The sequence below is a fragment of the Pholis gunnellus genome, assembly GCF_910591455.1.
Source record: "Pholis gunnellus genome assembly, chromosome: 15".
NCBI classification, from domain to species: domain Eukaryota; kingdom Metazoa; phylum Chordata; class Actinopteri; order Perciformes; family Pholidae; genus Pholis; species Pholis gunnellus.
Window position 1 is genome coordinate 12084384 of NC_136542.1, and position 13075 is coordinate 12097458.

General features: G+C 40.9%; 3 protein-coding genes across 3 annotated transcripts; all 3 read right to left on the minus strand.

Annotated features, from left to right (window-relative positions):
• Positions 1 to 234: 234 nt before the first annotated feature.
• On the minus strand, positions 235 to 5174 carry ddx24 (DEAD (Asp-Glu-Ala-Asp) box helicase 24). Its single transcript, XM_079174283.1, has 8 exons — positions 4036 to 5174; positions 3468 to 3947; positions 3238 to 3391; positions 1723 to 2235; positions 1181 to 1256; positions 826 to 1014; positions 611 to 740; positions 235 to 515 (listed from the first exon to the last, which is right to left on the minus strand). Exons 1-8 carry the CDS (start codon positions 4919 to 4921, stop codon positions 253 to 255), a joined length of 2691 nt encoding a protein of 896 aa, XP_079030409.1. The 5' UTR covers positions 4922 to 5174; the 3' UTR covers positions 235 to 252.
• A 962-nt stretch (positions 5175 to 6136) lies between these two features.
• On the minus strand, positions 6137 to 7821 carry serpina10b (serpin peptidase inhibitor, clade A (alpha-1 antiproteinase, antitrypsin), member 10b; the record flags this gene model as incomplete). The annotated part of the gene is made up of 4 exons (XM_079175414.1): positions 6137 to 6328; positions 6426 to 6573; positions 6830 to 7103; positions 7218 to 7821. 4 exons carry the CDS (start codon positions 7819 to 7821, stop codon positions 6137 to 6139), a joined length of 1218 nt encoding a protein of 405 aa, XP_079031540.1.
• Positions 7822 to 8307: 486 nt separating this feature from the next.
• On the minus strand, positions 8308 to 12824 carry atxn3 (ataxin 3). Its single transcript, XM_079174112.1, has 11 exons — positions 12775 to 12824; positions 12089 to 12253; positions 11947 to 11991; positions 11765 to 11850; positions 11608 to 11674; positions 11440 to 11527; positions 11231 to 11360; positions 10944 to 11107; positions 10546 to 10702; positions 10284 to 10348; positions 8308 to 10168 (listed from the first exon to the last, which is right to left on the minus strand). The coding sequence occupies exons 1-11, from the start codon at positions 12796 to 12798 to the stop codon at positions 10116 to 10118; spliced, it is 1044 nt and encodes a 347-aa protein (XP_079030238.1). The 5' UTR covers positions 12799 to 12824; the 3' UTR covers positions 8308 to 10115.
• Between the last annotated feature and the right edge of the window lie 251 nt (positions 12825 to 13075).

Sequence of the window (13075 nt, forward strand, 5' to 3'; positions counted from 1 at the left end):
AGACACACACGAGGACTCGGCTCAACTCAGGAATATTGACTTTGGTGGAATAAAAATCCTTACTGGGCTTTCAGACACTTATGAAAACAGATTTTTATAAAGTCTTGCAGTGTACAGCGATTCAACAACATTTGGAAATACATTTTTTTGTTTTTGCACATTGTGCAATAAGTATTTAAATGAATTCATGTAAAACATTTACATAAATCAGCAGAGATGGCCTCTCTAAATACACACATTCCATTAAACATGTCACTGCTGCTGCTCTTTTTTCTGCTGTTTTGCAACACCTTTCTTTAACTTCTGTTTCTTCTCCTGTAATGAAACCCTGGTGAGAGCATTCCCCCTCCCGGGTACAGGCATTTGAGGAACGGAGAGCTTTCCCATTTGAGTAGGGTACTTGGTCCTAATCCCATTGTTGAATACCGGCTGGGCGATCAGATACTTCAAATGCTTCTTCATCCCCTTTACCGCCCTCTGCTGCTCTCTGTCATCGTCTTCATCCTTTCCCCTGCCTGTGGACATAGATGGTATATTCAGTTGTCTGTATTTTAACATTTTTAAATAAAGGGAACCTGGTGTGGAACATGTTGTGTAATGTTGGTCTCACCAATTAAAAGATCATCATCCAGGTCCAGCTCCATAGCCTCCGCTGCCTTTCTGAACCAGGAGTTGTGCTGCTTCTCCTTGCCGTTGTGGAACTCAATCTTCTCGATCTGTCTGGCCAACTTGACCCGCTCCTGTGGCCAAACGCACTCAACAATGAACAATCCGATATAATCTCTTTAATGTCACATAAAGGCTCGTGCTAATGCTGGATCTCACCTTGATGGCTTCCATGCATTTGCTCTCTATGGGGAACATGGGAAGCTCCTCGTCCTTCCCCAGAGCCTTGTAGATCTTCTTGAAGTTCATCACGTCGTCGGGGCCTATCAGCAGCAAACTCAGACCCTCTTTGGTGGCTCTCGCTGTTCTGCCACTGCGGTGGACGTAAGTCTCAGACGTCCTGGGAACCTGATGTTCACAGGAGGACATGATTAAACACATTACACCAGCCTTCCATAGAACAGCCTCTAACACAATATTTCAGCTAACAGAGCTATGCAGCTACTCAAACTATGCAGATACTCATGTAAGGAAACGGCTTTCTAAAATAATGAATGCCGTGGACAAAGCTTACCTGGTAGTGAATGACATGCTCAACATTCGGGATATCCAGTCCTCGAGCTGCCACATCAGTAGTCAGCAGGACACAACTGGGAATGAAATTTTGATATTGTGTCAAGTGTCAATTCAGTAAGCAATGAGAGAATGGTGAAGTGTTGAGTTGACTACATGTCAAGGGATGTGACACTGAAGAGATGCTAGATAATGATTAATAGCAACTATGTAAGTATCACTTTAAAGACAGAGCTTATTACAAAAACTAGGGCAAGATGGCAGCAACACAAGCACACGTACAGACTATTCAAAGCGCACTCGAGTTGTTTCTCCACCTTCCACTTTGAGGAGTGCAAACTTGTAAACTACAGAGCATATATTGTTGACATGCATTCTGATTAAACGATGGAACAAGTCATGGGAACATAATCCTGGACTTTTCAGGCATACCAGATAAAACCCTGAAGGCCTTAGTTGCAGTTAAGACTTAAGACAGTTAAGACTAATCTAACCTGAGGTAAAGCCCTTCAGACTGCTAGTGCAAGCGTGTGCAAACCTCACCTCTCCCTCTCTGCAAACCTTTCCAGGTTTTTGAGGCGTTGCTTCTGGTGCATGTTGGCATGAAGGGGCAGTGGAGTACAGTCCAAGATAACCAGCAGAGAGTTCAGTCTCTTGATACAGTCGATACTGTTGGCAAATACCATGGTGCGGCCAGGATACTGGAGCAGAAAGTAATAAAGGTAGAAGTCCTTCTCTTCCTTCTGACAATGGATTCGGGTCTCAGTCAGGGTCTCCACAGTTGCCTCCTTCCGGGTCAGGTCAACGATTTTGGGTTTGGACCTGATCCCCACTTTGACCATGAGAGCTTCTAGCTTGCTCCTCTGGTCCAGATTCTTCTTCTTCTTCTGCAGAACGCGGTTGGGCAGGCTGCGATCCATGGTCAGCGTGGCAGAGAACACAAAAGTCTGCCTCCTGGGATTAAAGTGAACGGTGTTCAGCATCTCCAGCAGACTCTCCAGCTCCGCAAAGTGGCCTCTCTCTACCATGCGATCTGCTTCATCAATGACCAGGCACCTGCAGAATAACACAACAAAGGGAACTTAATAAAAAGGTAGCATGAACAAAGATCTCTGTGAATAATCAGCATCATAGAAATATTCATCACACTCAAACTATTCCTGATGTTGATCTAGCTTTCTGTTGGGAAGTCAAGTTCAATAAAAACTAAATCTGCTTTCAACACACAGTGTTCTGCTGCTTCTGGCTTTTTGTTTGACAATGATTGCACAGGGACCCCTCCTACAATAATATGCATGCAGTCAATGCCAGGTCTCTTTGATTTATTGAGCCTTTCACTGCTGAAGTTGTACTTAAGGCCCATTCATTCATTCATTACAGAGCTTTTTACACGCTGTAATTTTAATCTTTATATGACATCCTGTATGGTTCCCCGCATTTGAAAATTAGCTAATGTGGTCCCTCCGTACCGGCCAATAAAGCACATTCCATATTTCTTTTTCAGTGTAAACCGGACACTACCGTGTAAAAAGCATTTATGAAGCTCCGTCTACCCTCCGGCAACCCAAACCAGTAACGCCTTTAATCAAAATCTGATGAATAAATAAGGAAGTAGGGCTCGATGATAATTCAGTGCTACAGTTTATTGGCTTTCAATGGCGTAGTATTGTGATAACATGATCATGTATTTAGTATATTGTTATCAAAAACTAATACGTTGTACTGAAACACATCAAACTTGAGAAAATAAAATACTCAAGCGCTCTTTACACAAACCTCTCCCAGAACACACAGAATCCTTGACACTTAAACAAATTAGAAATGAATATAAAAAGTTATTTTGCATTGAATTATTGCAATTGTTTTATGTCTGATGACCTTTGTCTGTTGTAATGCAGCACAGTGGGACACAGTGTATTGTAATGAATATCTGAATATCTTTATTATTTTATTTATCTGTGATTTTCCACATATATGCCATATCTTGATGAATATAATATTGATATCTGAAATATATTGCAACACCATATAAGATAAAAGGTGTGAATAGTGACTCACCTGAGCCGTCTCAAATTCTGCAGATGTGGATGCCCCTCCTGGATCAAGTCCCACAGACGTCCTGGAGTGGCAATAACGATTTCTGGTCTTCGCTTTAGCATCCTTCGCTGTTTCTGTTGTGCCATTCCACCCACCAATATTGCCGTCTTGATGTCTACACAAGAGTAACACATTGAGTATCTTGACATTCATAATTACGTTTGAATTATCAAATACTTGAATGACTTTACCTGTAAATTTGGCGACAGCATCAATGTGGTGCTTGACCTGAACAGCCAGCTCCCTGGTGGGAGTGAGCACCAGTCCAAGCAGAGGCTGACTGCCACCACCGGCAGCTTCTTCTTCTGCTTCAGCGGTGGGCTCAAAGTCGAACTCTGCATTTTCGATTACTTGAACACACCCAAGCCTCTCATCGTCATCTTTTTCTTCACCGTCGTCATGTTCGTCTTCGCCGTCATGTTCATCTTCGCCGTCATGTCCGTCTGCGTCACCTTCATCCTGCTCTGTGACGCCTTCATCCTCTTCTCCCTCGGTGTCCACGATGTCCTCCTCGTCTTCTTCGATCGCGGTCTCGTCTACATCTGGCAAATACAAACTCTCCACCTTTGGGGTTGATTCAGTGTTGTCGTCAGTTGGCTTTTCTGGATTGTTCTTCCACTCTAAGATGGCGTGGATCATGGGAATACCAAAAGCCAGTGTCTTCCCACTTCCTGTAATGACAGCGCTCACATTAGCTTCACTGATGGACACATGAGGACATACTATTATAGGACAAAAACAAAGGGTGTTTTATCTTACCTGTCTCAGCCGCCCCCAGTATATCCATTCGATCCCTGATAGCTGGAGGCAAAGTCAGGGCTTGTATGGGACTCGGTGAGCTAAATCCAAGACTGCTCAGTGCCTTTAGCACAGGCGAGGGGACAAACAGGTCCTTCCAGGCACTCACATCTGCTTTTTTGTCATCGGGGCCAGATTGTGCCGCATTTGTCCAATTCTTGATCTGCTTTTTGCTTTTGGGAAGCTTTGTGACTTTATCTTGAGTGGATTTTTCTTTTTCCAGACCCTGGAGGTCTGACTCCTGGTTTGGCTGTGCCTCTAGGATTTTATCTTTTTTTATCCGCTGCTTCGGTTTCTTTTTCTTCTTTTTGTTACTCTTCTTTATGAGTTTTTGGACATCAGGTTCTGAACTGATTGCTGTATCTTTAGAGGAGTCTTCTGCAGGCCTTGCATCTTCTCCTCCCTCCTCACCTGCAGCCACATCCTTCTCTATCACTTCTTCAGCAGTGTTAACTGGCTGGTCCGATCCCTGTGCAGACACTTTCTGATTTTTCCTCTTTTTGGCTTTCTTCTGAACTGGTTCAGCTGTTTTCTCTCCCTCTTTGCTCTCCACAGCTACCTTCTCTCCCTCACCGGCTTTTCTCTTCTTCGTTTTCTTCTTATTCTTCTTCTTCTCCTCCCTTTTGAGTTCCTTTGCTGATTTAGCTGCATCCTTCCCAGAGTCTACCAACCGGTAATCTGTCAGCTCTTCAAAACACACCAGACCCTCCAGTCCCTCCTCGGAGAAGATACTGGGATCGAGCTCTAAAGCTTTCCATTTGCCTTTCATATGAATGCTCCGTTTGGCTGGCTTTAACAGCCCGGAGGACATGCGCTTGTTTCTGGGCTTCATCTTCATTATCTTCATTTTCCTACAAATATATACCGAGTCACGCCAATACGTTGAATTGCCTGCCTCAAACGGAGCAGTTAAACGCGTGGCGGTATGTGTGAAGTTAGCTCGCAGCTAGCTGAACTCCAACTATGTAGAAAATACCCGTAAAAATGTCAGAACCGATTGGCTTTTTAAGCCATAAACAACATTACAACAACTATAAGTAAAAGCAATCAACACAACGTACTACCTTGACTGGCTTAGTTGTTTTTCTATGTCAAAATACTGTTACAAATGATGACAACCACGCATGACACGAGGGCGCCGCCATGACAGTGTTGATCACGTGGTTTGAAAAAAACTTTATTTGTCCAATAACGGTGACAGAGTTTTCTGCGGGAGAGAAAAAACTATTCATGTGATATATTTGAAGTGATCAGGAGCGTGCTGTCTCTAGATATAGTGATCATATTCATACAATCAGTTATTGATACATTTCAGAGAAAGAAAAACGTTCACACATGTGTTTGAGCTGACACGTTTTTATTAAGACTGGATGTGTTATAAGGCATCTTTAATAAAAGGTTTATACATTCATTGTAAGTAATGACTAAATTCATTATTTAAAACCATCTATTCATTTTTAACACTTCCATAATGCCAGTGAAACATCTCTTGCTGGTGAGCGTTTGCAGGTATAAATGTTAAGTCAGTAAAAGGTAATGTTTCTCATTTTTTTAGCATCATAAAAAGTTAGTAAATCATCTGTACACATTTATAAATGTAAATAAATCATGGGCGAAGGATTTTTACAATAATTTGCCAAGCCTGCAGTTTTTAAATGTTAATACATATGTATATCTACATACATATGTATATCAAATACATATACGTGAAACATCATATATTAACATATACGTTAATACATATGTATATCAACCTATATATATATATATAGGTTGATTATATAATTAATACATATGTATATCAACCTATATATATATATAGGTTGATTTCCAGATGTAAAAGAGATGAAAAGCCAAAGTGCCCTTGTGCTGGTGCTCACATGCATATACCCAGCCCTGCTCATTTAGTTTGTGTTTTGCACACATCTTGGTCTGAGAGCCGATTAAATTCAAAGAAAGGCATAATAATGTTCATTCTTTATTGCAGAAAAGAACAACACAAGCTTTAAGATGCATGACAACAGCCATTTAAAAGCCTTAGTAAACAACCCAGTCATGACTGCTAGTTTTTGGTAGGGTCAATCACCCTGCCCATGAACAGCAGACAGTTTGTGGCTTCATGGTATATGAAGAAGAAAAACGGCCGGTTGACAATGAAGGTACTGGGTAAGGAATATGCAATAATGCCAGTTGTTGTGGCAGCTGCTGCAATGGTTCCTGTCTCGTCCACTTCGATCACAGCCTTGTGCAGCACCTGTGATTTTACAGTAGAGATTGAGAACAAATTTAACATCTGCAGAGGTTGGAATATGCAAGCATGCTGTTACAGCATTGTGGAATGGAAAACTAACCTCTGACACTTTGAGGCCTTTTTCTTTACTCAGCTTTGTCAAATTGGCTGAATTACTGAAGATACTGGCCATGCCCATATCTGGCAGAAGAGTTTGCAGGGAATACGACTCCTCCATCTTGAATTTGGGTAACTTGACATCCAGTGTGCTGTGAACATAAAGATATGGCCCTCAATGTTGAGTAGACTCACTTGTTATCGGTTGCTGTAGGTGTTTGAAATTATGTATTTGCATGTTTGTTGAAGTGCTTTTTGAAAAACCTTTCTAGAGGAAATGTCACAAAGTGCTTAATGGCTCAAATACAACAGAACACAGACGATAAAATAATAGACAAACTACAGAAAGATGAGTTTTTCAGGTCAGTGTAAAACATTTTTCCACATAATTACTTTCTATGCACTTACATTTTTCGCAGATTTTTGATCCAGCTGAGGAACTTCTTCGCAGTGATCCCATCATCAATTACAGTGTAGTCTATGCCTTTGTTTGGTAGCAGGATAAGCATGGAAACGCCTTCCTGATATGGTAGCTTCAACACTTTAGCACCAAGAGGAACATCCTCCATTGAGTAGAACTTATCCGCTAAAAACATCATCGGTACTTGCACAATGTTGTAGTTGTTAATGTAGAACGGTGCATTTTCAGTAAAATTGGGGTTGAAAGGCTTCTGCCAGGATCCTGTAGAGGAAATGATTCTGTTAGTTTAATTGTGACACCAATGGTCAAAGGTCGAAACACAAATGGGTGTCAAAGCACGGTTAATAACAACCTTACTAGGGTGATTCAACTTACCCTGGAAGAAAATTGTGTTGATTAACACGAGTTGGGTCAGTGGATCCAAGGTGGACATCATGTCTGTCACTTTGTCCTCAGTCTTGTTCTTGATATACTCATTGATGAACCTGATACTCCCTTCTGTGTCCGCAAAGTCTACACTTCTGATGTCAGCTTCAAAAAATGTCTTGATTTGATCTTTAAATACTTTCTCTACCACAAACTGCCGGCCCGTAAAGAGGGCCATGCCTTGGTCCAGTGTCAGTGATCCATTCTGTGTGATGTTCTCATGAAGGAGTTGAAAGAGCGTTGGGATACGTTCTGGCTGGTCAGCCCGCGCCAGCTGCTCCAGGTTGAGTCCCTTCAGTATTTCCTTGTGTGTGATGCCATCAGAAGCCATTAAAAGAGCAGCAAAGCTGGTGGAGATGCTCAGAGGTGAGAACAAGATATTGTTGTCATGATAGCCGGAAATTTTTCTGTATAGGTTCATGGCAAAGTCCATATTTTTGAAGGAAAGATCTGAGATGGTGGTGCTCGGAATGTGCGCTTGGTGGACAGGAGCGAGGAAGCCCATGCAGGCTACAATTAAAATAAATCCCATCTTCATTTTGTGTACCACCATATTTTGACGTTTGGTTGCACAACCTGAAACAGACATGGAGATGTCAAAAGATCATTTCAAAAAAGCACAATTGAACAGTGACACGATAAATATCCCATCTGCTAAAAATTAGAAAACAAGATTTGATCCCATAAATAACGTTTGTTTCCTTTCTATTACCACCAAAAACACTTAAATTAATTCAGTTTTGAATTGCAATAGATTGTTCTGACTAAATATAATTTTCCACGATTGACTAACTATCATACGTACCATTCAGCTAGTGGGAGTCTACTTCTGAAAGCTACATCTATTATTTGGGGAAACAAAGTGCAAGTGTGCTTTGAGCGTTACATATTAACCACGAATCACCGCCGGGTGTCTGGTTCCAAATGAAGTCAGAGTTGTTTTTGGAACATTCAGGGTCTATTTGCCAGAGGTGATGCCACAAGAACCGTCAATAATTGCATATTAACATTGACGCACAAAAACTGAGACATGAGAAACTTCAGGAGGAGTGAATGTCACTTTAATCCAAGAACTAATACATTAAATGAAAGAACGTGCTATGGTAACATGGAATATAAGAAAAATGATGAGTACTTATTGTGTGAAGGAAGTGAGTGAAAATAAAAAGATGATAAAAAACCCAACATTTTATACCCTCTCGCAAGTGCATTTTAAATAGACAAAGCCTAACAGATCCTAAGAAAATGAAAACAATATGAAGCCATCCAGCACAAGAAGCAACACTTTGCATGACATCTAATACTTATGTGGAGGCATCAAGATATATCCATGCTGAACATGTCAGCATGTTCGTAGGTTCCAGAAAATGTAATAACTGTAAACAAACTCAACAGTTTTAATGCTGTAATGTGATCAACGATGTGTGTTGCAACATGATATTGTTTTTTATGAAATAAAAAAAACCCCAAGAGAAAAACTCTTCAAAGCGATGTTCTGTTCCATCTTTGGATTTTAAATTACACAAATAATGAGGTTAAATAACAGTTGTAATTCATTCTCACTATTTGACCGTCATTTTGGAAGATCATCAATCAGCTGATGGCTTTAAGCCAAAGCAACCTCAGTAAAAATCTATGTATCTGCACAGCTAATGTGTATAACATTGCTCAAAGTGTTTGTGGAATACGGGATCAGTCGAATCAGTGCAATTAAAAATAAGTATCTCAGGGTAAAACTGTTGCCTGTTTGTGGAGGTACATAAAAGAGAGAATGATCATTTTAACAATCTTTTCTTTATAAATACTCATGAGAGAAACAACAGATGTTGGACATGTCAGACTTTTTTTGGTTTTACGTGATTTTACTGTGCTGGAAAAAGGAGCTATGTATTTATTTATCAGCTGCAGTTTCATGCCATTTACAGATTGCTTCTTTGTTCCCCATTGCATGTTAACTTATTCTGGACAAGACATGAAAAATATGCATCAGTCAAAAGCATCTTAGATTCAACCAACCATCAGCATCCATCAAAAGTGGACAGAACACCCTTAATATTGTGTGTGTTAATAAGTGTTTGTGAGCGGTGTAATCTTACATTTCATTATGCCTACTTATACACTTAAAGGTGATAACAAAACCACAACATCAACAATATGTTGTTGTCTAAATACCTTGGAAGTTCACTCTTTGACGTTCACAAGTCAAATGATTGATGAAGTCAGGAATTAATGACCCACACGTTTTAGTGCCGCTGGCTAAAAGATAGTTCAATAAACGAAATGATTCCAAAACTACACTGGTGTTCTGGTGTTCTGGCATGCGTTGGATTCACATCTAATGTCCAACAAACGCAAGTCCAATGGAAAGGTGGGGGGCTCTGTCATTATCCATCAAACTTTTATCTGTGGTCCTAACATTGGTCTCTCACAGAACAATCATCTCAGTGTAATCACCCCAAACAAGTAAACACACCCTGTATGCTGAAGATTCCTTTCCATCTCTTGCAGAGAAAAAACGAGAATAAAAAACAGTTTACAATAGAAATAGAAGGCGACATGGTACAAAGGCAATTGCAAACTTGGATTAACTGCATCATGAGTTCTGTAGTCACCCTTTTCCCAGCGTCAGCGTCTCACTGAGTCAGATTGGACTAACTGATGCCTTTTCTTTGTCGTTGTTCTCTTCTCTATAGCCTGTCAGCGAACTAATCAGGGGAAACGGGTCAGCCTTCTGACTCTCCTTATGTTCGCATGTGCAAAAAGGTTAGAGGAAGGAGCAAAGCTACCCCGGTATTGGGTCGCCAATCCTGGCAGGTGGTAAACAACATAGGCAAACCTTGCACACCTTCACTGGCTGGGCTTTTGTTGTTGGTCCTCTTCAGAGCCAGTGTTTACTGATCCTTAAAGAGGGGAGAGGCTTTTTGATTAAATGCATTATAATAATCTGCACTGTATGTATATTATATACACACACACACACACACACGTTTACAAAAATATATCAAAACTACTTACCTGAGCCACCTGATGATTTGGTGTCTGGTTGTTGAGGAATGTTCGGCTGAGCCTGTTGCTGCTGCCTGAGGAGTCAAAAGTGAGGGTTTGCATCAGAATCCATGCATTCATTTTCCGTTCACTCAAAAGGGGGTCGACACAACATCATGAATACTTCCAATATAAATGAATTACAACAATAAATATGATGGCCTAAAAAAAATAAATACCACCAAAATAATGTTTACATAAACAGGTGTTGATAGAAGTTGGTTAAATCTACCGATCAAAGTAGGCTTGTCTCCTCTTCCGCAGTTCCTCGGCTGTGAGAGCCTCATTCTGGCCGGCTCGTTGTCCTCCTGCAGCACTGCCTGCTGCCTGGCTCCCCGATTTCACATTCCCCATTTCAGACTCTGAGGACTTGTTGCTCATCACTGCACCTAATAATAATAATAATAATAATAATAATAATAATAAGACGAACCAGGGGCAAAATGTGCTAAAATAAGACTGAAATCATTGATATGATCAATGGAAAAGGCCTAATTAACAGTGCAATATATATATATGCATATATATAGAATCGTGAGTTTATAAAATCAACTGTTTTGTTGATTTGTAATTCATCTGGACAAAGAAACAATACAATATTTTCAAACCTTTGGATAACTCATCATTTACCTTGCATGCTAAGCTGTATGGCCCTGCGAAGATCAGCTTCTTCATCTTCCACATCTATGTCCTGTCTGCTGAGTGCCAGAGCTTTCTTCAGCTCTTCATCTTCATCAACAACCTCATCCTCCACACCAAAGACCACCTCTGACTGGCTCTGAGCTGCTGACCTCCTGCTCACAGTACACGACTTAATCAGTGGCCACAAGTAAGCAGAATAAGCCTATTTTGAGCAACTTGAAACATTAGCTAAGCTACTTCTCCATATCGTGCTCTCTGCACATACAAGTACATACCCTGCACTTGTCTGGGCTTCATCCTCTCCAATAAGCCTTGGTCGCTGCTGCTGCTGCACCCTCATGATCCCAAGAATCTGCTCCGCTTCACACTCTGGGAGGTTTCCTCGGATCACAAATATGGAATAACCTGCACAAAGTCCACTTTTAGACTGGTTTCTGCTTTGCAACAACTAAACGTTGCATAACAAAAGTCAATCTTACGATACCTTCTTGTTGTAGCTGTGCAAGGAAAAGTGCTAGATAGGTGTCTGATATCAACTCTGGTCCAGTCAACAGGGAATTCAGATTAAACCACTGCAATGACAATACAAGTATTTTTAGTAATTTAAAGTTGCGTTAACATGGTTTATTGTTTGTTTACAAGTGCCTCATACCTGTTGTCCAAGTTTCCGTATAGTAAACCAGTGCTCCTTGTAGTTGCAAATAAAGGCTTTCTCATTTCTGAAACAGGAAATAGCTGTCACCTTCAACTTAAACTGTAAAGTATTTATAGGATTACAGATCAAGATATTACACAATAAAGTCTTTTACATTGGATTAATCATCAGGCTCTGGTACTCCCGGCTGTTGAAGAGGATCAACTCCAAACCCCACACTCTCAGTGCATTGCTAATTACCTAGAGGAATTAGATGACAGAAAAGGGTAATTTATACCACTAACTCATAATGGTTATTGATCTGTTATTAACAACAATAAAATGTGAATCTCTCACTTGTATTGAAAAGAACCCGCTGTCATCCATGTTGCCAGATGGTTGCTGGAATCACATTCACGGAACATAAAGTTAGAAACTGTTTGAATACACAGACAATAAATAGGCTGCTGCTCTAGCATTCACTTCTATGTCTCCTCACCTGTAAGAAGGTCCTATACTCCTCACTGGCCATGCCTCCTTCAGCCATCCTCATTCTCTCCTCTTCATCGAGCTGATGAGCAATGGTGGACAGATCCACAGGCGTGAAGTACTCACCCTGCAGGAGGTTGTTGAGACAGTGTTGGGCGCAAAGAGAGCCCTCTTGCTGAAAAATAAAGGTTTAGACATTGATAAGACACCAGCGCAAATTACTGTTCTAACATGACAACACGATGACACAGTTTTTTTTAACAACTTAGTCAGCCTTTTGGACATGGAAATAGCTGACGTAAGTACTAAAATGGAGTTGGTATGTCCCCAACAGTTATACACTGGTGGAGCTACATACAGCTAGCTTACGCAAACAACACAGTTAATAACGTTACTCGTTTATAAAGACCAGATAGCTAGTTCGTTTTCTAACGTAACAAAAAATAACACGGTTGCGGCTGTTGGAAAGCTTTCTGCGTCGTTACTACAAGCTGAAACTTTTCATGATCTCTGACTAGCAGGTGCAGTTAGCATCGTAGCTGTCTGGACAACAATACTGACAAACAACACCACACATCTCTCAACACCGGCCAGATAGCGCCGGTAAACACATCGCCGCTAGAAGATCCAAGGCTTTCCGAAAAACACAACGAATTACTTGGGGCTTCATGTTTTAATTTCAACGTTTTAACTTACTTTCTCATGAAATATGGACTCCATATTCAGCTTTCTGTCAAACAGTGAACTCTGACCTAGTATGGCCCCGCTCCATTCATCACCACGGAAAGAAAGGACAGTCTCGAGCAGCGCCCTCTAGCGGCCTGGAGCCCACACGACCACCGTCATCATAACACCAACTGATTTATACATTTATATCAGCGACGTCATTGAAATCACTGTTTGTGTGCGGCACACAGAGCAACTGTCAACTAACGTCACTGTGTCGCTTCATAGAGACACTGATCCACTAAGTATCTGTATTAATTCAAACATGTGT